At 43.4% G+C, this 27,798-nt stretch overlaps 1 protein-coding gene across 11 annotated transcripts in view; it reads right to left on the bottom strand.

Moving 5' to 3' along the window:
• Positions 1–27,798, bottom strand: part of LOC122936250 (saxiphilin-like) — a 189,568-nt gene that overhangs the window by 11,211 nt on the left and 150,559 nt on the right. For all 11 annotated transcript variants that reach the window (XM_044292366.1, XM_044292361.1, XM_044292365.1 and 8 more), the window contains 2 exons: positions 16,063–16,127; positions 8,327–8,511 (listed from right to left, as the gene is read on the bottom strand). In XM_044292366.1, the coding sequence (XP_044148301.1) occupies positions 8,327–8,511; positions 16,063–16,127 (250 nt within the window). The remainder of the gene's footprint in view (positions 1–8,326; positions 8,512–16,062; positions 16,128–27,798) is intronic.

The raw sequence follows: 27,798 nt of genomic DNA on the forward strand, positions 1-27,798 counted from the left end.
CTTATTAGTTTTTGCTCCATCTTAGTATTCCTTTCTTTTAAAGAGAGGACCTCTTTCTCTAAATTCTGAAGCGATTGTTCTAACCCGGGGACCCTTTTTTCCATCTCATATAAACGTTGTCTAATTTTCTCCATATCATCCCTTATTATACTGACATCCATCTGCACTGCCCCAATCTGAGTTGCTATACTACCCATTGCATTCTCCATCCGTGAGACAGTGCAGAGTATGTCCTTTATCATCCTTGCATCTGAGGGTGTAGAAGACGCTGATGCCGGCCTCTCTCCTCCTCCCTCGTCAATTCATTATCATGGGTCAGAGCTTGGGAACCCGGGTCTATAGTATTTTGTTTTTGTGGAGTTTTAAATCCTGGTGAGCTCGGGGCTAAAAATTTATTTAAACCCTGTTGTTTGGACCCACTTTCCGGACCTGTTATTGATCTCCTACTGCTGCTACCGCCCACAGGGGCGGGTTGTTTCTTTGGTGGCATTTTGTACTCCCTGTCTCTCAGTCCCAGTAAGTCCTTCCCAGTATCCCCCCCCCAAAAAAAAAAAACAACAATATCACATGTACAAAACACACAAAAAAAACAGCTCTTAACGGAAGGGAGGAAACAACAGCACAAAGCGCATACACAAGTTATCACTGCTTCCTATTGTTGGAGGAAAAAACGAAATCAAACAAATACAGACAGGCAAAATTATGTCCACTTTTCCAGAAAAAAAAACAAGATGGCGTAGATCCGGGCTGCAACAAAACACATAATAGAAACAACGGCACAAAATCCACAAACCAGTTATCACTGCTTCTTTTGAACAATAGAGCCGAGAAAAAAAAAAAATGCACAAATTAAATATTAGACATTTGTCCACCGTAGAGTCCCCCGTCTTATCTCTTATCTCCCGATGTCCATGCGCACAGCCCCAAACATCGTGGCCTCCGGTTCACAGCACCCCGACAACTTTGTTGGCGGTCCTCATCACTCCTCCAGCCACCACATCAACTCACCACCCGGCGGCTCCCAGCAACGGCAGGCAAACTCGAGTCAAGTCAAGATCCGGGCATCCGCATCAGGAGCAGGCACAGGAGTCCAGGACACTGTCGCTCCACAGGGCAGCTCACAGCCAGGTCGGCATGCCGGTGTTTCAGGCGGTAGTTCGGGCGGCCAGCGTGCAAGGGGGGGGGCGGAGCCCCAGCATCACACGTCAGACGCTCTCATGCTCACTACTAGGTGTGAGCTGCTGCCATCTCAACACTATGTCACCTTGCCACTCTGTGGTCTCCTGATGCTGCTACTGCTATCTCCACACTATGTCACCTTCCCACTCTGAGGTATCCTCCTGCTGCTGTTGCTTCTGAAATATCCACACTGTCACCTTGCCACTCCGTGGTATCCTCCTGCTGCCATCTCTACATTATATCACCTTGCCACTCTGTGGTATTCTCCTGCTGCTGCCATATCCACACTATGTCACCTTGCCACTCCGTGGCATCCTCCTGCTGCTGCAACCATCTCCACACTATGCCACCTTGCCACTCTGAGGTATCCTCCTGCTGCTGCCATATCCACACTATGTTACCTTGCAACTCTGTGGTATCCTCCTGCTGATACTGCTGCTGCCATCTCCACATTATGTCACCTTGACACTCTGTGGTCTACTGATACTGCTGCCATCTCCACACTATTTCACCTTGCCACTTTGTGGTATCCTGATGCTGTTGCTGCTGCCATCTCCACACTATGTCACCTTGTCACTCTGTGGTTTCCTGATGCTGCTGCTACTGCCATCTCCACACTATGTCAACCTTGCCACTCTGTGGTGTCTTCCTGCTGCTTCTGCCATATCCACACTATGTCACCTTGCCACTCTGTGGTATCCTCCTGCTGCTGCTGCCATCTCCAAATTATATCACATTGCCATCTGTGGTATCTTCCTGCTGATTCTGCCATATCCACACTATGCCATCTTGCTACTCTGAAGTATCCTCCTGCTGCTGCCATCTTCACACCTTGCCACTCTGGTCTCCTGATGCTGCCATATCCACACTATGTCACCTTGCTACTCCATGGCACCCTCCTGCTGCTGCCATCTCCACACTATGCCACATTGCCACTCTGTGGTATCCTCCAGCTGATGCTGCTTATTCCATCTCCACATTATGTCACCTTGCCACTCTGTGGTCTCCTGATGCTGATGCTGCCATCTCCACACTATGTCACCTTGCCACTCTGTGGTCTCCTGATGCTGCTGCTAATGCCATCTCCACACTATGTCACCTTGCCACTCTGTGGTATCCTCCCGCTGATGCTGCTGATGCCATCTCCACATTATGTCACTTTGCCACTCTGTGGTCTCCTGATGCTGCTGCTTCCATCTTCACACTATTTCACCATGCCACTCTGTGGTATCCTACTGCTGTTGCCATCTCCACACTATGCCACCTTGCCACTCTGTGGTCTCCTGAGGCTGCTGCTACTGCCATCTCTGCAGTATGTCACCTTGCCACTCTGAGGTATCTTCCTGCTGCTGCCATATCCACACTATGTCACCTTGTCACTCTGTAGTATCCTGATGCTGCCATCTCCACAATATGTCACCTTGCCACTCGGTGGTATCCTCCTGCTGCCGCCATATCCATATCCATATCCTGCTGCTACTGCTTCTGCCATATCCACATTATTTCACCTTGCCACTCTGATCTGATGATGCTGCTGCCATCTTCAAACTATGTCACCTTGCCACTCAGTAATCTCCTGATGGTGCCATATCCACACTATGTCACCTTGCTACTCCATGGCATCCTCCTGCTGCAGCCATCTCCACACTATGCCACATTGCTATTCTGAGGTATCCTGCTGCCATATCCACACTATGTCACCTTGCCACTCTGTGGTATCCTCCTGCTGATGCTGCCATCTCCACACTATTTCACCTTGCCACTCTGTGGTCTCCTGATGCTGCTGCTACTGCCATCTCCACACTATGTCACCTTGCCACTCTGTGGTATCCTCCTGCTGCTGCTGGCATCTCCACATTATATCACCTTGCCACTCTGTGGTATCCTGATGCTGCTACCATCTCCACACTATGTCACCTTTCTACTTTGTGCTCCTGCTGCTGCCATATCCACATTATGTCACCTTGCCACTCTGTGGTACCCTCCTGCTGCTACAACTGCTGCCATATCCACATTATGTCACCTTCCCACTCTGTGTTATGATGTTGCTGCCGCTGCCATCTGCAAACTATGTCACCTTGCCACTCTGTGGTATCCTGATGCTGCTACTGCCATATCTAGACTATGTTACCTTGCCACTCTGTGGTATCCTTTTGCTGCTGCTTCCATCTCCTGTGGCATACTCCTGCTTTTGCCATATCCACACTATGCCACCTTGCCACTCTGAGGTATCCTCCTACTGCTGCTGCTGCCATATCCACACTATGTCACCTTGACACTCTGCGGTATCCTGCTGCTGCTACTGCCATCTCCACACTATGTCACCTTGCCACTCTGTAGTATCCTCCTGCTGATGCTGCTGCCATCTCTACATTATGTCACCTTGCCACTCTGTGGTCTCCTGATGCTGCTGCTGCCATCTCCACACTATTTCACCTTGCCACTCTGTGTTATCCTGCTGCTGCCATCTCCACACTATGTCACCTTGCCACTCTGAGGTATCTTCCTGTTGCTGCTGCCATATCCACACTGTCACCTTGCCACTCTGTGTTATCCTCCTGCTGCTGCTGGCATCTCCACATTATATCACCTTGACACTCTGTGGTATCCTCCTGCTGCTGCCATATCCACTTTGTGTCACTTTGTCACTCTGTAGTATTCTCCTGCTGTTACTGCTGCCATATCCACATTATGTCACCTTGCCACTCTGTGGTTTGATGATGCTGTTGCTGCCATCTCCAAACTATGTCACCTTGCTACTCTGTGGTCTCCTGCTGCTGCTACTGCCATCTCCACACTATGTCACCTTGCCCCTCTGTAGTGTCCTCCTGCTGATGCTGCTGCCATCTCCACACTATGTCACCTTGCCCCTCTGTAGTATCCTCCTGCTGATGCTGCTGCCATCTCTACATTATGTCACCTTGCAACTCTGTGGTCTCCTGATGCTGCTGCTGCCATCTCCACACTATTTCACCTTGCCACTCTGTGTTATCCTGCTGCTGCCATCTCCACACTATGTCACCTTGCCACTCTGAGGTATCTTCCTGTTGCTGCTGCCATATCCACACTGTCACCTTGCCACTCTGTGTTATCCTTCTGCTGCTGCTGGCATCTCCACATTATATCACCTTGACACTCTGTGGTATCCTCCTGCTGCTGCCATATCCACTTTGTGTCACTTTGTCACTCTGTAGTATTCTCCTGCTGTTACTGCTGCCATATCCACATTATGTCACCTTGCCACTCTGTGGTTTGATGATGCTGTTGCTGCCATCTCCAAACTATGTAACCTTGCTACTCTGTGGTCTCCTGATGCTGCTACTGCCATATCCACACTATGTCACCTTGCCACTCTGTGTTATCCTCCTGCTGCTGCCATCGTCTCTGACATCTTCCTGCTTCTGCCATCTCCACACTATGTCACCTTGCCACTCTGATGTATCCTCCTGGTGCTGGCATCCCCACACTATTGCACCTTGCCACTCTGTGGTCTCCTGATGCTGCTGTTACGGCAATCTCCACACTATGTCACCTTGCCACTCTGTGGTACCCTACTGCTGCTGCCATATCCACATCATGTCAACTTGCCACTCTGTGTTATGATGATGCTGCTGCTGCCATCTCCAAACTATGTCACCTTGCCACTCTGTGGTCTCCTGATGCTGCTACTGCCATATTCAGACTATGTTACCTTGCCACTCTATGGTATCCTCTTGCTGCCATCTCCCCTGGCATCCTCCTGCTTACGCCATATCCACACTATGCCACCTTGCCACTCTGAGGTATCCTCCTGCTGCTGCCATTTCCACACTATGTTACCTTGCCACTCTGTGGTCTCCTGATGCTGCTGCTACTGCCATCTCCACACTATGTCACCTTGCCACTCTGAGGTATTGTCCTGCTGCTGCCATATCCACACTATGTCACCTTGCCACTCTGTGGTATCCTCCTACTGCGGCTGGCATCTCCACATTATATCACCTTGCCACTCTGTGGTATCCTGATGCTGCAGCTGCCGCCATCTCCGCACTATGTTCCTTGCCACTCTGTAGTATCCTCCTGCTGCTGCCATATAAATATTATGTCACTTTGCCACTCTGTGGTATCCTCCTGCTGCTATTGCTGCCATATCCACATTATGTCACCTTGCCACTCTGTGGTTTGATGATGCTTCTGCTGCCATCTCCAAACTATGTCACCTTGCCACTCTGTGGTCTCCTGATGCTGCTACTGCCATATCCACACTATGTCACCTTGCCACTCTGTGTTATCCTCCTGCAATCTTCTCTGACATCCTCCTTCTTCTGCCATCTCCACACTATGCCACCTTGCCACTCTTAGGTATCCTCCTGGTGCTGCCATTTCCACACTGTCACCTTGCCACTCTGTGGTCTCCTAATGCTGCTGTTACTGCCATCTCCACACTATGTCACCTTGCCACTCTGAGGTATCCTCCTGCTGCTGCTGGTGCCATATCCACACTATGTCACTTTGCCACTCTGTGGTATCCTCCTGCTGCTGCCATCTCCACATTATGTCACCTGGCCACTTTGTGGTCTCCTGCTGCTGCCATCTCCACACTATGTCACCTTGCCACTCTATGGTATCCTCCTGCTGCCATCTCCATACTATGTCACCTTGCCACTCTGTGGTGTCCTCATGCTGCTTCAATCTCCACACTATGTCACCTTGCCACTCTGTGGTCTCCAGATGCTGCTGCCATCTCCACACTCTGTCACCTTGCCACTCTGGGGTATCCTCCTGATGCTGCTGCTGTTGCTGCCACTTCCACACTGTCATTTGGCCACTCTGTGGTCTCCTCAAGCTGCTTCCACCTCATTAATATGTCATATGTCCACTCTGTGGACTTCTCATGCTCTTTCCACCCTCCCCACTTCTTGACTGGGCCACTATTTTGCTTTTTTGTCTGGCTGACATCATCATTTATTTGACTTTTCTTCTGATCTTTCAGAAGGAAGGAAAAATGAGACGCACAACGGATCCTGTCTGTGCAACAGCTGTGAGGCCTGTATAGTCCCATCAGAATTGGCTTATGATTTGGTAGCCAAAAGCAGGAGTGGGTACAAAACACAGAAGACATGCAAATATTCCATTTACTTGTCATCTCTGTTTTAGATCCACTCCTGTTTTTTTGGCATTAGCAATACTGATGGATTATTGAGCAAATGCTGACCGAGTGAAGGCATATGATTCACAGACAGGATCCATTTTTTATGGGTAATTGTTCTGACAGATCAGAGAATGGGGAAAATTAATCAGTGATGTCAACACAAACTTACTGCTGACACCCTCTCCACTCTGTCGGGGGCTCTACTTGTATAAGCGTTTAATAGAACAGGTTCTGTGGACATCTATGTGGAATCAGCTAAACACTGTGTAAAAGAAGTGCGCTCCTTCTTGGCACTAACATTAACCTGTAAGGCTGAATTGATACTTGAGTTATTTGGTCAGTTTTGGACCCATGACTGCCCAAATAAATGAAGTGTGCAGTGATTCTAAGTGCGACGCCTGTGATCTGCATGTCATACTGACTCACAGTATTATTTCACCACCAAAGCAGACTCCCTTTTAAATCTGTTGAAAGATTCCAAAATTACTCGATGAATGAAAGTGTTCTTGTTCATTAGGTAATCGGCGGCAGTATTACACTGCCAGATCATCGCTAACAATGCTAACGCTTTTTAGGGATGATCTTCATGATTAATTGCAGGTGTAATATAAGCTTTATTTACTTCTTTTGGTTTTAATGTCATGATTAATCAGTGTACATAACTACATGCACACACACACAATTGTGGCAGCAGCACAATGATGTGCATCCTATAATAAATGCATGTTATTTTACAATGATAGCTTGTAAATACAGACAGAATACAAAAGAATGCAGCCTATAAACCCACACAGTATTATGCCGTTACCACAATAAATGATAGAATTAAACAAACATAACATAAAAAATGTATATTGTCTGGAAAGTTGCAGCTAACAGATTAAAATACAAACTTATAAAATCATCATCATTAGTATAGAGTGCTACATAGCGAGTCTATAAACAAATGATAGATTTGAGATATCACATTAGAACCCAGCCTATAAATACAGTACAGACATGATCATTACTATAGAATGCCACCTATTAATAAATGCTAACACAGCCTTATGACATAATAAAACCTTTATGACACAATGTGGTAAAATTGCGCTAAAGTCTACGCGTTTCGGATGTCAAATATGTGACCCTTACTCATGACATATACAGAATGTAGATACACAACGACACCACTGCCATATGCTCAGAAGGGTGCAGCCTCAACATAGGGGTGCACTCCCATCACCACCATAGTGCAGCACAAGTGAGGCAATTATAGCCTGTAAATGCAATAATAATATTGACAATTGTTTTTTTTAATTGTCCTCGTGTTCATTTGAGCAGTGATAGATCACTGTAAATATCTGATGTTCACGCCAATGTTTCTCCTTTTTTTGCACTAAAGTGACATCCCTACTACTGAGCAACACCTCCCGATGCACAAACTATGGTTATTCCAACACAAAAAAGAGATGCCAGACATTCATATACATACACCACTCATACATCATCACAACAAGAGCACCTATATATAGGTGTTTCACAACTGGCCTAAGAGGAAAAATTAAAGGGGTTTTCCAGACTTTTAATATTGATGGCCGTCTCCTGTCTCTTTCCCTGCATGCCATAGACATAGCAGTATCGAGCAAGAAGAGAGACAGGAGACGGTACGCGCGCACATCTGATCTTGATGACCTATCCTGAGGATAGGTCATCAATATTAAAAGCCTTGAAAATCCCTTTAAGGCCCCGCTGCCACATAAGTGTCTAGTATTATAAAACGGCACATGGTAAATTTTGCACGGAGACCAAGGTTTACCAATAACTACACAAACTATTGTGAAATAATACATATCACAACCTATTAACCTATAACACAGCATTATAACACGATAGATAGATATTAGATACAGATAGATAAATATTAGATAGATAGATATTAGAGATCAAAAACACAAAATACACAACTTTTCACTTCTATAAAATTCTGCTTATATTGGCTCAGCAATTTCTCTGAAGTCATGCTGAGACACTTACTTGTTGATTAAGAACAATTCTTACAACATCACTGACGCTCTCCTCCCGGGTAACGACAGATGGAGAGGAGATACTTAAAAGTTTGCAGTTTTTGTAGTCAGTGACAGGGGCTCGAGAGCCATCAGGACATAATAACTCAAAATCTGTTGATTTTAAATCTTTTGCCCAAAGTGCAGGATTATTACCTGGAGGATAAATGATATAATTTGTAGTAAATTACCCAGTAATATACTGTGGGAATCACCCATTATTCAGACTCCGAAATTAGTACTAAAGGGGTTGTGCAGGCTGCTACCTCTTCATTACATTGCGGGTCATCTCCCTTGCAGTGGCGGCGTAGTGTAAATGCAGATACTCACTCCATTCAAGTGAATGGAGCAAGTATTTTTAATTACATTGCACCGCTGAGACTTCCGAGATGATGGGCAGTGTAATGAAGAGGAAGTAGTGCTAGCATAGAGCGCCGCCTCCTCTTCAAACAGCTGATCGTCAGGGGTGTTGGGTGTTGGACCCCCGCCGATCAGATACTAATGATATACTTATATACATCAATATACTGTTTTATATTGTCTGGACAATCCCTTTAACTGTCAATGACAAAAAATAACACACCAAGAAGAAGTTGTTGGAATCAAATGATTGTGTGATTGTGCTGATGATATATGTGAGGGATTACACTAATAGGGCAAAAGGATATGTTTATTGTGAAAAACGGGCTGGTACAAGTTGACTGTGACATACACACACACAAGTGGACATATAGCTACACTTTTATGTTGTGCGCACGCGCCATTATAGACAGCAAGTACGCAAGTGCGAAATCTCAGCAGTAGACCAGAGGTCCAGCACTGTCAATCTAAAGACATACTGATAGGGACCTTAGATTGTGAGCCCCATTGGGAACAGTTGGATACTAATGTCTGTAAAGCGCTGCGGAATATAGTAGCTCTATATAAGTGTATTAAATAAATAAATCTAAAGGGTGGGGGGCTTGATTTGAAGGAGAGTGACGTCAGTATGGAGCACCAGGGGCATCTCTGGAGTGGTGCTCTAACCGCATAAGCCCTCCTCCTGGTGCTCCAATAGCTCAATAACATATTTATAAAAGTTTAAATTTCTCCACAATGCTACTACCTACAGATAAAAGATAGGTATCATTTTTAGGGATGAGCGAATCGACTTCGGAAGAAACAGTCGAAGTCGATTTACATAAAACGTTCTAATACTGTACGGAGCAGGAGCGCCATACAGTATTAGAATGTATTGGCTTCGATGAGCTGAAGTTATTGCTTTGCGAAGTCTCGTGACTTTGTGTAATAACTTCATAAATTAATTTGTACTGTAAAAAAACATACATTCTAGCCAATACATTCTAATACTGTATGGAGCCCCCGCTCCGTACAGTATTAAAATGAAGTTTTATGCAAATCGACTTCGGATGTTTCATCTGAAGTCGATTTGCTCATCCCTAATCATTTTAAACAGTGTCAGCAACCTTACCAGGCTATATACCTGTTGTATAGGGTTAATTCTGGTGACAAAGACACTTTAAGTCTAGTATTTGCAGCTTGTTTTTGCCTGAGATTTTGTCCTGGTTCTTGCTTATTCTATGTGCTCAGAACTATGCTGCATGTCTGTTGGACCTTCCTGTGTATTAGTAACATAGTAACATAGTATATAAGGTCGAAAAAATACATTTGTCCATCCAGTTCGGCCTGTTATCCTGCAAGTTGATCCAGGGGAAGGCAAAAAAAAAAAAACCTGTGAGGTAGAAGCCAATTTTCCTCACTTAAGGGGAAAATAAATTCCTTCCTAACTCCATTCAGGCAATCAGATAACTCCCTGGATCAACGACCCCTCTCTAGTAGCTATAGACTGTAATATTATTACGCTCCAGAAATACATCCAGGCCCCTCTTGAATTCTTTTATTGTACTCACCATCACCACCTCCTCAGGCAGAGAGTTCCATTGTCTAACTGCTTTTACCATAAAGAATCCTATTCTATGTTTGTGTACAAACCTTCTTTCCTCCAGACGCAGAGGATGTCCCCTCGTCACAGTCACAGTCCTGGGGATAAATAGATGATGGGATAGATCTCTGTACTGACCCCTAATATATTTATACATAGTTATTAGATCTCCCCTCAGTCGTCTTTTTTCTAAAGTGAATAACCCTAATGCTGAAAATCTCTCAGGGTACTGTAGTCCATCCATTCGAGTTATTACTTTAGTTGCCCTCCTCTGTACCCTCTCCAGCTCTGCTATGTCTGCCTTGTTCACAGGAGCCCAGAACAGTACACAGTACTCCATGTGTGGTCTGACTAGTGATTTGCAAAGTGGTAGGACTATGTTCTCCTCATGGGCATCTATGACCCTTTCGATGCAACCCATTATCTTACTGGCCTTGGCAGCAGCTGCCTGACACTGGTTTTTACATCTTAGTTTGCTGTTCACTAAAATTCCTAGGTCCTTTTCCATGTCAGTGTTACCCAGTGTTTTACCATTTAGTATGCACGGGTGACTTGCATTATTCAGTCCCATGTGCATAACCTTACGTTTGCCAGTGTTAAACCTCATCTGCCACTTATCTGTCCAAGCCTCCAATCTATCCAGATCCATCTGTAGCAATATACTGTCCTCTTCCGTGTCAATTACTTTACATAGTTTAGTGTCATCTGCAAAAATTTATATTTTACTGTGCAAACCTTCTACAAGATCATTAATAAATATATTGACGAGAAAAGGGCCCAATACTGACCCCTGAGGTACTCCACTAGTGACAGTGACCCAATCTGAGTGTGTACTGTTAATAACCACCCTCTGTTTTCTATCTCTGAGCCAGTTACTTACCCACATACAGACATTTTCTTCCAGTCCAAGCATTCTCATTGTATATACTAACCTTTTATGGGGTACAGTGTCAAATGCTTTGGAGAAGTCCAAATATACAACATCCATTGATTCGCCGCTGTCAAATCTAGAACTTACCTCCTCATAGAAACTGATTAAATTAGTTTGACATGACCGATCCCTCATAAAGCCATGCTGATATGGTGTTATTTGCCTATTTTCCTTGAGGTACTCCAAGATAACATCTCTTAGAAAATCTTCAAACAGTTTACCCAGGACAGATGTTAAACTTACCAGCCTATAGTTTCCGGGCTCTGTTTTTGGACCCTTTTTGATTGAATATTGGCATTACATTTGCTATGCGCCAATCCGGTGGAACACTCCCTATCAGTATAGAGTCCTTAAATATCAGAAATAAGGGTCTGGCTATGACATTACTTAATTCTCTTAGGATACGGGGGTGTATGCCATCTGGTCCAGGCGATTTGTCTATTTTAATCTTTTTATGACGCCGCTATACGTCTTCCTGGGTCAGACAGGGCACTTTTTTTTTTTAAATATACTTTTTATTGAAATTTTGTAAGCATTTACAATCATACGACAGTATATAGTCATCAGATGATCACATAGGTATAGCGAACATCAGTCAAGTTATACAGCTCCAGATTTTGATCAAGTACACTTTCCAACTTATCATCCAGCAGAACATCCCCTAAACTCCCCCCTCCCCAATAACCCGTCCCCCCTCCCCCCACCTCAGGTACACTTCTTGCACACCCTTCCTCCATTATATCTTCAATCTATCAGAAGCCTACCTAATCTCTTGGCTAGTTTTTCCTTGAGGTACCACTCTGACTGTATAAAGGGGCTCATGACATCTTTCATTTCTTCATCCGAGAAGACCGTGCTTATAAACACTTCCCATTTGTGGAAAAATGTGTTTATTTGTTTTCCTTTTAGTTGCTCTGCCTGTAGTTTCTCCATCTCAAAACACATTTTCGTGTGCTTAAATATCTCAGCAGCCATAGGCACGCTCTTGTTTAGCCACTCTCTAAAAAGACACCTTTTTGCTGCCAGGATCAGGATATGTATTAACGGGGTTACTGTCACCCTATCCGGAGGCACATGAAATAGGAATAGCTCAGGTACTAGTGGGAGTTGTACCTTAAGATGCTGTTTAACCTGCGAGCTGAACATTTTCCAGTACCTTTCTGATTCTGGGCATGCCCATACACCATGAAATAGGTCCGAGTTTTTCAGCTTGCATTTGGGGCAGCTATCTAACCTTTCTGGAGTAGCAGTGCGTAAGGTACCATGAAATCCATATATAGCTTTATGGATCATTCGAAAGTGCGTCTCCCTCCAGATCTCGTTAGGTGTGATAGTTCTAATTGTGTTCCAGCCTCTTACAATGATATCCCTATGGTCCATTGAAGGGAATTCCTTGTTCCAATGGGAGAACATCCGTTCCGCCACTGAGGATAACTTCTTGTCCCTAATACCTTGATATAATTCTGATAGAGATTTTTTCCCTTTTCCCTTGCCTATGAGGGAATCAAATTCATTGCCAGACATTTCTTTCGATAGGTTTATTACCCTCTTTTTAAGGAAACCCTGAACCTGCCAATAAGCCAGCATTTGTTTTGTTCTATCTAAGTGGTATTTCTCTGTGAGGTCAGTGAATGAGTGATAGTTCCCCTCCCTGACGTTCCACATGTCTTTCACTGTGACTATGTTTGATTGCCTCCAAGCTCCAAAATGTTTCGCCTCTAGGCCTGTTGGAAATTCTGGGTGTCCCCATATGCTCATATATTTAGACAGTAAGAAGGTTAACGCAAATAACTTCCGCGTTGCCTTCCAAGCTGCAATTGTGTCCCTGATCATTAGACTATTTTTAGTAGGAAGGGGAACTGCACTTAGTTTAGTGTGTAATAATGAGGCTAAATTCCACGGCTGCACTAATTGAGCCTCTAGCGTGTAATTAGAATAGAAATTTGTTTTAAATATCCAGTCAGAACAATGTCTTATAAGACTGGCTAGATTATAGCTACGTATGTCTGGGAAATTTGCTCCTCCCAAATGTTTAGGGATCTGTAGTTTGGCCATCGAGATCCTGGATTTCCTCCCCCTCCATAAGAAGGATCTGAAGGCCGCTTCCAGTATTTTAATGTCCGCATGTTTTATGAGAAGCGGTATCGTCTGTAGGGGGTAGAGTAGCTTAGATACACTCATCATCTTTAGTAGTTGATTTCTCCCTCCTAGTGAAAGAGGAAGTTCCCTCCACCTCTCAATGTCTGTTAAAATCTTTTTTATCAATGGGGGATAATTAAGTAAATATAAAGACTCCGGAGTTCTGCCAATATGTATCCCTAAATACTTTATAGATTTCTTTGCCACCTGAATGGCACAGCCGGGAGCCTGGTCAGGATAGCTCTGGGACTTATTACCTAAAGATATGATTTCTGATTTATCCTCATTTACCCTGTATCCTGCCACTCTGCCAAATTCCTTCAGTACCTGAAATAGCCTCGGTACATCTCTGGAAGGGTTTTCAAGGAACACCAGCAGGTCATCTGCAAATAGGGCATGTTTCACACGGATGTTACCCACTTTAATCCCTTCTAATCTATTATCTCGCTCTATCTTTCGGGAGAGTGGCTCAATTGCAAGATTAAATAAAAGCGGGGAAAGTGGGCAACCCTGCCTGGTTCCTTTCTCTAAATGGATGTTTTCTGATAAGAATCCTGGTGTATGTATCCTTGCCAGGGGATTTGAATACAAATTAGTGATGTATTGTCTGAAAGGACCATTAAAACCCATGGCATCTAATACTGCGCCCATCCATCCCCAATCAATGTTATCAAATGCTTTTTCAGCATCTATCGTGATGATGGCTGAGGATGGATGTGCACTGGGTCTCAGCCTTACTTCGTCCAGTACCGTCAGCACTTTGCGAATGTTGGTGACCGCCGCTCTCCCCTGTACAAATCCCACCTGATTGGGGGTAATCAGTCGTGGTAAGATGCCCGCCAACCTATCTGCAAGTATTTTAGACACTATTTTAAGATCCACGTTAATCAGTGAAATAGGTCGGTAAGAGGCTGCGTTAACCGGATCCCTACCGGGCTTGGGCAACACCTTGATAAATGCTGTGTTGGTGAGGGAGGGCATCTGAGAACCCTGCATATAGCCCGTGTATAGCTGGGACAATAAGGGGGTCACTTCCTCTGCTAAGATACGATAAAACTCCCCACTAAACCCATCAGGCCCCGGGGCCTTGTCCAGTGACAGTGCCTTAATGGTAGTTATGATTTCCCCAGCTGTAATGGGAGCATTTAAAATAGCCTTCTCCTCCTCGGTCAATATTGGAAGGGGCACCGACTGTAGCCAATCTTGCTTCTCCGAGTTAGGCAGGGAAGTAGAGCTATATAGCTTACTATAGTAGCCTCTGAGTATGTCGTTTATTTCTCCTGGGTGAGTTCTCAGTTCCCCTTTGTCATTTTTCAGGGCCAGAATGTTAGTCGATGGTCTACGTCCCCTGGCCAATCTGGTTAGTAACTTTCCTGCTTTATTTCCATGTTTATATAGCTGCGACTCCCATTTTGATTGGGCTAGGTTTTCCCATTTCTGTACCCATGTTTCATAGTCCTGTTTGGCCTGTATCTAATATTTACGCGTTGAGGTGTTAGGCTTATCTTTAAACATCGTATAGGCTGTCCTTAGACTATTGCTTAGGATCTCTATTTTCTGTTTAATGGCTTTCTTCTTACTGAACATGTACGCCATTATTCTCCCTCTCCGAACTGTTTTGCCCGCATCCCAAAGTATCTGGGGGTCTTCCGTTCCTTCATTGTCTTGTTTATACTCTAACCACCATCCCTTTAACATATCTCTGAACTCCTCGTCTCGGATGAGGGTGGAAGGGAATCTCCATATAAAATCAGGGCACTTTTAATGGGGAATTAACTTTTACATTCTGCATTTCATCTGACACATTCAGATATATACTTTTTACAATTTATATAATTGAAAAAAAATGTAGGGTTAGTTTTGCTCTCTTTGGCAATTAATCTCTCGGTTTCTAGTTAAGCTGCCTTTATTCATTTTTTACATATTCTATTTTTTTTTCCTTATAGTTTTTCAGTGCTTCCTCACCACCCTCCTGTTTTAGTGATTTAAATGCTTTTTTTTGTTGTAATTTATTGCTTTCTTGACTGTTCTATTGATCCACATTGGTTTCTTCTTGTTCCTTAACATTTTATTCCCATAAGGTTTATACCTCTCACAATTAGATTTTAGGATGCTTTTAAAAATATCCCATTTTGTGGCAGCATTTTTTTTTTTTAAGACTTTTGTCCCAGTTAGTTAGACTTATGGCCTCTCTTAGTTAGCTAAATTTAGCTTTCTTGAAGTTTGGTATGTTTGTTCCTCTCTGAAGAAACACTGTTTTCAATAATAATTGGAAGGTTATTACTTTATGGTCACTATTTCCCAGGTGTCCCCCGACCTGCACATCTGTAGTTATGTCAGGTCTTTTGGTTAATACTAAGTCCAGTATGGCCGTCCCTCTAGTCAGGTTCTGAACCAGTTGGGAAGGTAATTGTGTTTAGTTATTGCAAAGAACCTGTTTCCTTTATGAGATATACAAGTTTCAGTTTCCCAGTCTATATCTGGGTAGTTGAAGTCCCCCATAATAAACACTTAATTATGATTTGCTGCCTCGTCTATCTCGTTTAGCAGCAGATTTTCTGTGAACTCTGGTATATTAGGTGGTTTATAATGTCGGGAAGGGTTTAAATATCAAACAATCAAAAATGACTACAGGGCTCAACATTGTAATGCCGCCATGTTTGTGAAAAAGCGTGCAAGATAATTCTTCTCTTACCATCTGTGTTTTCAATTACAGCAGTGTGAGGCAAAAAAGCCACATCTCCTTTCTCCACTAGACACCTGGAGTCAAAATACAAATAGTAGTTAAAATGAATGTAAGCTTTTTAGGCTTAAAACCATTTTTTCAGTTGGTATTCATTAAAGGGAAGCTGTCACTATAAAAATGCTAATTAATTATGGGCTTTGAAGTCAAGGAGGCGGTGCTATTAGTGATATTTACATTCATGGAGAGATAGCTGTCAATTACTGATAGGAACTCTTCCTTCACTTCAAAGCCCAGAATTAAGACAAATTTAAATGTATGAAAAACTAATTATACTAAATCTTTCCTATACTACATATCAATCTACTCAGCTCCTCCTGCTTTATAACATGGTGCCTTCAGCTCTTTAAACATTTTTAGCCACTTATGATATACATGGGAAGAAAATCTGTCTGTTTACAGAGTATCACTTCTTAGTCCCATCAGCTGGCGGCTCCTGTGAAAGATTATCTCTGATCTCCTGACCTCATAAACACTTATTTTAGCTAAACTCTTATCAAACAGGTAAGAATATAGCTTAAATGAGTGTTTATGAGGCCAAGACCTCAGAGATGAGGCTTCACATGAGCCATCAGCCAATGGGACTCAGAAGTGATACTCTGCTGATTTTTTAACCCTCTTATCTCAAAAACAGGTGAACATTTTTAATAAAGACCAAGCGATTAAAAAAGTTTTTTTACACAAAATGAGTAAAATGCAATCATAAAAAAATTGCCCAAAGCCTTTAAGGACAGGCCAATTTTTGTTTTTGCACTTTCATTGTTTCCTTTCTACACTGCAATAGCTTTTTATATGTTCTGTTCACATAGCCATATGAGGGATACGTTGTATTTTTAGCGGCACCATTTAATTTAGTTTAGCTTGTACTGGAAAATAAAAAAAAAAAGGGTGGGAGAAAGTATAAAAAATGTCATTCATGCCATGTCATTCTGTCCTGTGTGAGGGCTAATTTTTTTTGCAGGACCAGCTGTAGTTTTTATTGGTATCATTTTAAAGAGGCTCTGTCACCAGGATCAACCCTATTAACCCCTTAATAATCGGGCCATTTTTCACCTTAAGGACCAGACTGATTTTTGCAAATCTGACATGTGTCACTTTATGTGGTAATAACTTTGGAACTCTTTTACTTATTCAAGCCATTCAGAGATTGTTTTCTCGTGACACATTGTACTTCATGATAGTCAGAAATTTGAGTCAATATATTTCACCTTTATTTATGAAAAATTCGCCACTTTCAAAATTTCTATTTATCTGCTTTTAAAACAGAAAGTGATACCTCATAAAATATTTATTACTTAACATTCTCCATATGTCTACTTTATGTTGAAATCATTTTGTAAAAGTCATTTTATTTTTTGGGAACGTTAGAAGGCTTAGAATTTTAGAAGCAATTATTAAAATTTTCAAGAAAATTTTCAAAACTTACTTTTTAAAGACCAGTTCAGGTCTGAAGTCACTTTGTGGGACTTACATAGTGGAAGCCCCCCCATAAATGACCCCCATTGTACAAACTACACCCCTCAAGTTACACTCTTTAGGTATTCCACAAGAATTAAAGGAAAATGGAGATTTCAAAATTTTACTTTTTTGGCATATTTTTTATTTTGATTCATTGTTTTCTTTAATACATTGAGGGTTAACAGCCAAACAAAACTTAATATTTATTACCCTGGTTCTGTGGTTTACATAAACACCCCACATTTGGTCGTAAACTGATGTAAGGGCACACGGCAGGGCGCAGAAGAAAAGGAACGCCATATGGTTCTTGGAAGGCAGATTTTGCTTTTGGTTTTTAGATGCATGTCGCATTTGAAGGCTCCCATGAAGGCACCCCTAAAATAGAAACTCCCAAAAAGAGACCCAATTTGGAAACTAGGGAATAAGGTGCCAGTTTTATTGGTGCTATTTTGGGGTACACATAATTTTTAATTGCTCTATATTATGTTTTTTTGTGAGGAAAGGTAACCAAAAATTGTCTGTTTTGGCACCATTTTTATTTTATGTTTTTACAACCAATTGTCTTAGCTAGGTTCTCATTTTTTGTGGGATGAGGTTATGGTTTTATTGGTACTATTTTGGGGGGCATTCGCCTTTTTGATCGCTTGGTGTTACACTTTATGTGATGTTAGGGGACAAAAAATTGCTTTCTTGGCACAGTTTTTCTTCTTATGGTGTTCATATGAGGGGTTAGGTCATGTGATATTTTTATAGATCAGGTTGTTACGGATGCGGCAATACATAATATGTCTACTTTTTATTTATTTATTTCAAATCATATTTTAGTGTCTCCATTGTCTGAGTCATAGTTTTTTTAAATTTTTTTACCGATTGTCTTAGGTAGATTCTCATTTTTTGCGGTATGAGGTAGCGGTTTTATTGGTACTATTTTGGGGGGCATACGCCTTTTTGATCGCTTGGTGTTGCAATTTTTGTTATGTAAGGTGACAAAAAATTGCTTTTTTTGTCACTGTTTTTATTTATTTATTTTCACGTTGTTCACCTGAAGGGTTTGGTCATCTGAACTTTTTATAGATCAGATTGTTACAGACGCGGCAATATCTAATTTGTCTTTTATGTATTTCACTTTAACACAATAATAGCATTTTTGAAACAAAATCTGGGGAAAGGGGCATTTTTTTCTTTTTTTACTTGAAACTTTATTTTATTTTTTATTAAAAACACATTTTTTAACTTTTTTTTAAAAACTTTATTTCTGTCCCACTCTCGGACTTCAACTTTTGGTGGTCTGATCGCCTCTGCAATGCATTACAATACATCTGTATTGTAATGCATTGCCTGTTAGTGTATTACATTGAGGTTGCCTAGGAGACGCAGCCTGAGGCTGGATCTCCTCGGCACCCATAGAAGGCATGTCCCAATGCCATGCACATCGGTCCCCGCAACAGCAGCGCGGAGACCCGAATGGCACCCTCACCCGCAGCAAACCCCTTCTATGACTGCGTCTTCAGTTCCTGCTAGTTCTTGAGGCATTTTCCCTTCAGTTTTGTCTTCAGCAAGTGAAATGCATGCTCAATCGGATTCAGGTCAGATGATTGACTTGGCCATTGCATAACATTCCACTTCTTTCCATTAAAAAAACTCTTTGGTTGCTTTTGCAGTGTGCTTTGGGTCATTGTCCATCGCCGTGAAGCGCCTTCCAATGAGTTCTGAAGCATTTGGGTGTATATTTTAGCCCTTTTGACAACACCGCAATTTCATTTTTATCCTATATATGGGAGCTTAGATTATATAGTCCATTTACTACCCCTTTGCTTTCTTGATTTTTGGGCTGCCTATCTCCTTTACCTCTACATCCTGTTTACAGCGATTCCGGCGGATTAACCCCTTCTATGCCCATCTTCAAGACACCAAACGAGATATTATTTTGCTATGACCAGAAGGATGGCCCCCACTGGCAGTTGGTAAGTAACCAGGAGGATGTCTCCAGCAAGCATGGCTGAAGCACCCTCTCTGACTACTGCCTACAACTGAGGCTATATAGGGCCAAGAGGCCACACCCAACAGTCAGACACACCCCGTGACTCACACACACAGAAAGGGAGTTAACCCTTCCAATACCACAGAAGGGAAAACACAACTTAAAGGGGAAGTGTCCAAACAACGAACACACTGTGGCTGTTGCCGCAGGCAACGACATGGGTGGCAACCGTGTCCTGGGAGTCAGCCCGAAGGCCGGGACACTGCCACCACATGTACACCATACGACCAAACGTTGCCACGGACAGCCACAGTGAAGGGAAGATGTCAGTGCACACCAAACATAACACAGAGTGCACACAGACATACAAAAGTGCATACATACACGCATACAGCTCCAAGGGAACCGCACACATAGCTGTTGTCCGCGGCAACCGCACTTTAGGCTAACCACATTATGCCTCCAGCTGCGGTTGACACTACAACCCAAACCGCGGGCAACTGTATGCGGCTCCCAAGGAGTCACGGCTATAAACATAGTCGTGACAGGTATATAGAGCCAAAAATGTTAGAATTGTGTTGATGTCCCAATATTTATGGACCTGACTGTATGCTCCATTCAAACAGATGAACACATTTCAAACTTTTTTAGATATACATCGGTCCATTACAAAAATTAATATTGCCAAATATATGGCATTGAATCCTAAACTTGATTCGGTAGAGATTAAACAATGTGACATCATCCACACAGGTTTAAGGGAAAAATCTAGTTTTTTTCCCCCAACCGAAAAATAATGAATGTGTTGATGCTTTTAAGAGAGGCTTACTAAGGGAATTAGAACAAATAGACACAAAACCAAAATATACGAACTTGACTTATGGAGAGAAACAAGGTTTAAGATCTTTAGAAAAAAACACCAAAATAGTTTTAAAGCCAGACGATAAAGGGGGGGGGGAGGGGAGTTGTTATTTTCGATAAAGAAAATTGAAAATTATGAAGCGGTGATTAGGGGTTTGTTACAGGATGAAAAGACATATAAGAAATTAAAAAAAGATCTGACAATCAATTTAAAAAAAGATCTGGAGATATTATAAAAAAAAAGGAAGAGAGGAAGTGATTTTAAATAAAAAGGAATATGAATATTTGGGAATTAAACACCCAGTAATGCCGGTCATTTATTACCTTCCTAAAATTCATAAAAGTATTCCCAACCCCCCTGGGAGACCAATAGTCTCCGTTATCAACTCCCTCACTAGCCTCTTATCGGAATATACTGAATAGATTTTTACCTACAGAAGTATGTTGTCAAAATTACCTCGTATTTGAAAGACACAGGAGATACGATTAAGCATCTAGAAACATTTTTGGATCTTGTACTGAAGATACTCTTATAACGAACGTAGACCTGACATCATTGTAAACAATGATCCCAATGGAGAAGGGGATCACTGTGGTCAATTATGTGTTGAAAAAAGATACCGGAACGCCATCTGAACAAAGGGAGCTTTTAATGTAATGTTTAAAATGTTGTTTATCGCATAATTATTGGTTTGATGGCAGCTTTTACCTGTAATGCACTGGGACGGCGATGGGGGGCGAAATTCGCCCTCAGTTTTGCAAATCTCTATATGGGAGGAGATGTTGATTAGCCCGAAGCTATGTACCAATAAAGAGGGAAAAGGTCTATTATCTTGGAAATATTTATATGGAAAGGAAATACACACGACTTGGAAGATTTTCTACTATTTATAAATGATAATACGTGGAATCTCCATTTTACTGGAACTGTTAGTGCAACCTCAGTTGTTATCTATACAAAAGCTCCTAATATAATAGATAGATTGGTACATAGCTGTTTACCCACGCATCAACAGAAAAATAAAAAGCACTGATTCACATGGTACGGCTTTTGTGTAGCTTGTAAAAATCGCACAAAGGGAAATAAGCAACTTCGGACTGAGGAGGTTACCTCCAAGAGCAAGGAAACAACTTTCAAAATAGAAGGCAAATTAACTTGTGAATGCATGGGGGTCATCTACCACATGCCCATGTGGCCTTCAGTATGTAGGAAGATCTTTGAGGAAATTTAAAACCCGCATGCAAGAACATATTCGTAACATCAAAAAGGAGTAGATACACATAGTGTTGAGCACGAATATTCGAAAAACTAATTTCTATGGTGAATATCGCCACTTTTAGATTTTACAAATATTTCGAATATAGTGCTATATATTCGTTATATCGAATATTCATCATTTTTTCCATCTGAACACATGATTCCTCCCTGCTTCTTGCCTGTGGGCCAAAGAGTCATTGGCCCACAAGCAACTTAAGCAGGGAGGAATCGTGTTCAGATGGAAAAAATGGTGAATATTCTAAAAACAAATATATAGCACTATATTCTATAGTACTATATATTCATTTTTGACCCACGCCTGTATTGAGCGCGCAATATTCGCATATTAGGCAATCATTACCTTACAGATTTTCACATAAAAAAAAAAAAGAATGTAGAATATAACGAATATACGAATTCGCGAATATATGACGAATATTCTACTAATATTCGCGAAATATCATGAATTCGAATATGACCCCTGCCACTCATCACTAGATACACATAGTGTATCAGCCTACTTTAAAAAGGTGCACAACAAAAATCCACAGGGTTTAACACCTTAAGGACCCAGGATGAGATAGCTCGTCCTCAAACTGTCACGGACGGTGTACAGGAAACAAGGCAAAGCAACATGCATAAATGACTCGCTGGATCCAAAAGCTAAGGAACAAAAGGGAGACCCCTGCAGAAGACCTGGCACTTTCCCTGGCTGCTCAGCCTATGCAAAGATCCGAATGGTGGAGGTTTGCATATCCACGTACCTTGACTATATAACCCCTGAGCACCCTACAATAGTGTGGGGACACGAACACCGGCTCCCTACACAAGATACGGAGGGAGTCAGGGTCACCTGGGATCCAGTAAACAGAAAATAGCAGATAAATATTCAACACTTAACTTTGTAGCAGAGAGGAGAACAAGACCAGCATGCACACACACTCCAGGAAGAAGTATAAGCCGCCCAGAAAAGCATTCTGGGGAGGAATTTAAAGGGAAGCAATTAGTCCAACACATGACAGCTGAGAGAGGCTAACGAGATGAGTAACTGAATACCACAACAAAGGAAGTCAAGGAGGAGGTTCTGAAAGGCCTCTGTCAGAGCTTCTCAGCTGTCTGGTTGTGACAGTACCCCTCCCTCTACGAGTGGACTCCGGACACTCAGAACCCACCTTCTCAGGATGGGACCTATGGAAAGCCCTGATGAGACGAGAGGCCTTAATGTCCGTCACTGGGACCCACATCCTCTCCTCAGGACCATACCCCTCCCAATGAACAAGGTACTGAAGAGAACCGCGGACAAGACGAGAATCCACAATCCTAGAGACCTGAAATTCAAGATTCCCATCAACCATAATCGGAGGAGGAGGCAAAGGCGAGGGTACAATGGGTTGAACATAAGGTTTCAATAAGGACTTATGAAAAACATTATGGATCTTCCAAGTCTGAGGAAGATCAAGACGGTATGCAACAGGATTGATGACAGACAGGATTTTGTAAGGCCCAATAAACCTAGGACCCAACTTCCAGGAGGGAACCTTCAATTTGATATTCTTGGTGGACAACCACACCAGATCACCAACATTCAGGTCCGGACCAAGCACACGTCTCTTATCTGCCACACGCTTATATCTCTCACTCATGCTCTTTAGATTATCCTGAATCTTTTGCCAAATAGATGACAAAGACGAGGAGAATCTGTCCTCATCAGGTAAACCAGAAGACCCCTCTCCCGAGAAAGTCCCAAACTGCGGATGAAACCCATATGCACCAAAAAATGGTGACTTATCAGAGGACTCCTGACGACGGTTATTTAAAGCAAACTCAGCAAGGGACAAAAAAGAACACCAATCCTCTTGATTCTCCGCCACAAAACAGCGCAGATATGTCTCCAGATTCTGATTGACGCGCTCTGTCTGGCCATTCGACTGCGGGTGGAAAGCAGAAGAGAATGACAACCGAACCCCCAAGCGAGAACAGAAAGCCTTCCAGAATCTGGAAACAAACTGCGTGCCCCTATCAGAGACTATGTCTGAAGGAATACCGTGCAATTTGACAATGTGATCAATAAATGCCTGCGCCAGCGTCTTAGCATTGGGCAAACCAGGAAAAGGGATGAAATGTACCATTTTGCTAAAACGGTCCACCACCACCAGAATCACAGTCTTCCCCGAGGAACGAGGCAGGTCCGTTATGAAGTCCATGGACAGATGTGTCCAAGGACGGGAAGGAATGGGTAAGGGAAGGAGAGGACCTGATGGCCGTGAATGAGGGGCTTTGGCACGAGCGCAAGTCTCGCAGGCTGCCACAAAACCCTCAACCGACTTACGAAGCGCAGGCCACCAGAATCTCCGAGCCATGAGATCCAGTGTGGCTCTTACCCCTGGGTGCCCAGCAAGGACCGTATCGTGGTGTTCTTTAAAAATCTTGTGTCTTAAAGCGAGAGGCACAAACAACCTCCCAGGAGGACAAAGATCAGGAGCCTCTGACTGGGCTGCCTGCACCTCTGCCTCCAATTCAGGAAAAAGAGCCGAGACCACCACACCTTCAGCCAAAATGGGACCCGGGTCTTCAAAATTCCCGCCTCCCGGAAAACAACGTGACAGGGCATCTGCCTTCACATTCTTAACTCCAGGGCGGAACGTGACAACAAAATTAAACCTAGAAAAGAACAAAGACCATCTGGCCTGTCTCGGGTTCAGACGCTTGGCTGACTCCAAGTAGGCCAGATTTTTATGGTCAGTAAATACGGTAATAGGGTGTCTGGCTCCCTCTAGCCAATGGCGCCATTCCTCAAAAGCCAACTTGATGGCCAACAATTCCCTATCTCCCACATCGTAATTTCTCTCTGCGGAGGAGAGTTTTCTTGAGAAAAAGGCACACGGTCGACAATTGGCAGGAGAGGAACCCTGAGACAAGACCGCCCCCACACCCACCTCAGAAGCATCAACCTCAACTATGAAGGGTAAAGAAACATCAGGTTGCACCAAGATGGGAGCGGAAGCAAAACTCTCCTTGATATCAGAAAAAGCCTTACGCGCCTCTACTGACCAAGAAGAAAAATCTACCCCCTTTCTGGTCATATCAGTGAGTGGTTTAACAATAGAAGAATAATTCAAAATGAACTTCCTGTAATAATTGGCAAAGCCCAAAAAACGCATCAGCGCCTTCTGATTCTCAGAAAGCTCCCACTCAAGCACAGCGCGGACCTTCTCGGGGTCCATGCGAAAACCAGAAGCGGAGAGAAGAAACCCCAGAAATTTAATTTCTGGAACCGCAAACACACATTTTTCCTGTTTCGCATATAATTTATTCTCCCGCAGGATGAGCAAGACCTGACGTAAATGTTCCTTATGAGTTTTGAAATCGGGAGAAAAAATCAAAATGTCATCCAAATACACCAATACAAATTTTCCCATCAAATGATAAAAAATGCTGTTCACGAAATGCTGAAAAACGGCTGGGGCATTCATCAAACCAAAAGGCATAACCAAATTTTCAAAATGGCCCTCAGGGGTATTGAAGGCCGTCTTCCATTCGTCCCCTTCTCTGACCCTGACCAGGTTGTATGCCCCTCTTAGATCTAATTTGGAAAAGACTTTAGCCCCAACAACCTGGTTAAACAGGTCCGGGATCAGAGGAAGCGGATAAGGGTCACGAATCGTGATACTGTTCAGCTCCCTGAAATCCAGACAAGGTCTTAAAGAACCATCTTTTTTCTTAACAAAGAAAAAACCAGCGGCAACAGGTGACTTCGAGGGTCGTATGTGTCCTTTTCTCAGACTCTCAGAGATATAAGCACGCATAGCGATCCTCTCAGGTTGGGAAAGATTGTATAAACGAGATTTAGGCAGCTTGGCGTCTGGGATGAGATTAATAGGGCAATCGTACTCCCTGTGCGGGGGCAAATCCTGAACTCCACTCTCAGAGAAGACATCCGAAAATTCAGAGAGAAAAGATGGTACAGTCTTAGTAGCAACCTCAGAAACAGATGTCATGAGGCAATTCTCTCTGCAAAAGTCACTCCAACCATTTATTTGCCTCGCTTGCCAATCAATGGTGGGGTTATGCTTAGTGAGCCAGGGCAGCCCCAACACCAGAGGGGTAGGCAAACCGCTAAGGACGAAACATGACACATCCTCAACATGAGCATCACTCACAATTAAACGGATATTGTGAACTATGCCCTTTAATGATTTCTGAGAAAGTGGAGCGGAATCGATAGCAAAAACAGGAATATCCTTTCCCAAAGTGCGCACCTGGAAACCATGAGTTATCGCAAATTGATTATCAATGAGATTGACCGCTGCTCCACTATCCACAAAAATCTCACAAAAAATGTTCTTGCTCTCTAGCGCCACCCTAGCCGGCAGGACAAAACGGGAACTACAAGCAAACGGAAAACCTTCAATTTCCGCCTCAACCCTGCCAATAGTAACAGACGGAACATTTTTAAAAGATTTTTTCCTGTTTGTTTCTTTATTACTCCCAGAAAACTGCCTGAATCTCCTAGAGGGACAAATATTTGCCAAATGATTTATACCTCCACAACAAAAACAAACCCTCCCATGCGGGCTGAATCTTCTATTGTCAGAAGCAATCAACCCCAGCTGCATGGGCTCCTGCTCAGAAGGGGCTGACAGTGACTGAGACCCCTGCGCACAGAATGGGACCGCTGCACTGTCCTGGAACTGAGTATGACAGGAAGGGGACATCTCTCCTCTCTCTCTAAGACGCCTGTCAATACGAACGGCCTGAGACATAGCAGAGTCCAAAGAAATAGGCCTCTCATGAAAGGCAAATGCATCTTTCAATCCCTCTGAAAGACAATGGCAAAATTGACTTCGGAGTGCAGCATCATTCCAACCAGTATCAACTGCCCATCTCCGAAATTCTGAGCAGTATATTTCTGCGGATTGTTTACCCTGGCATAATAGACGTAGTCTAGACTCAGCCAGAGCAATACGATCCGGATCATCATATATCTGACCCAGGGCTACAAAGAATTCATCCACTGAACGGAGAGGCCGTGCCCCCTCCGGCAGCGAAAAGGCCCAGGACTGAGCGTTACCTCTGAGCAGCGATATAATGATCCCCACCCTCCGTTCCTCATCACCAGAGGAATGGGGAAGAAGGCGAAAATGGAGTTTGCAAGCCTCTCTAAAACGCACAAAATTCTCACTACCCCCGGAGAACGCATCCGGGAGCGAGATCTTAGGCTCAGAACAAACTCCATGAACGCCAGCTGAACCGGTCACTTGAAGCTGAGAAAAAGTCCTGCGGAGATCAGCTACCTCCAATGAAAGACCCTGAAGGCGTTCAGCCAAAAGTGAAACCGGATCCATGCTTGAGACGGTTTCGGCGGCTTATAATGTCACGGACGGTGTACAGGAAACAAGGCAAAGCAACATGCATAAATGACTCGCTGGATCCAAAAGCTAAGGAACAAAAGGGAGACCCCTGCAGAAGACCTGGCACTTTCCCTGGCTGCTCAGCCTATGCAAAGATCCGAATGGTGGAGGTTTGCATATCCACGTACCTTGACTATATAACCCCTGAGCACCCTACAATAGTGAGGGGACACGACCACCGGCTCCCTACACAAGATACGGAGGGAGTCAGGGTCACCTGGGATCCAGCAAACAGAAAATAGCAGATAAATATTCAACACTTAACTTTGTAGCAGAGAGGAGAACAAGACCAGCATGCACACACACTCCAGGAAGAAGTATAAGCCGCCCAGAAAAGCATTCTGGGGAGGAATTCAAAGGGAAGCAATTAGTCCAACACATGACAGCTGAGAGAGGCTAACGAGATGAGTAACTGAATACCACAACAAAGGAAGTCAAGGAGGAGGTTCTGAAAGGCCTCTGTCAGAGCTTATCAGCTGTCTGGTTGTGACACAAACGCCGGCACTTAGCGCTCGAGGACGAGCTATCTCATCCTGGAGCCGTTCCTCCCCCCGCGTGCGGCCCCCCCAAGTCAGCAGCAGAGTTCCGGCAGTTACTGACCGCCGGATCCCTGCTGCATCCACCAGCATCGGCGATAACGCCGATGCCAGTGGATTAACCCCTCATATGCCGCGGTCAGCGCTCCCTCACCTGATGGATCGGGTCCCCGCTGTGCTGTG

This window comes from Bufo gargarizans, chromosome 4, assembly GCF_014858855.1.
Source record: "Bufo gargarizans isolate SCDJY-AF-19 chromosome 4, ASM1485885v1, whole genome shotgun sequence".
In the NCBI taxonomy this organism is placed as follows: domain Eukaryota; kingdom Metazoa; phylum Chordata; class Amphibia; order Anura; family Bufonidae; genus Bufo; species Bufo gargarizans.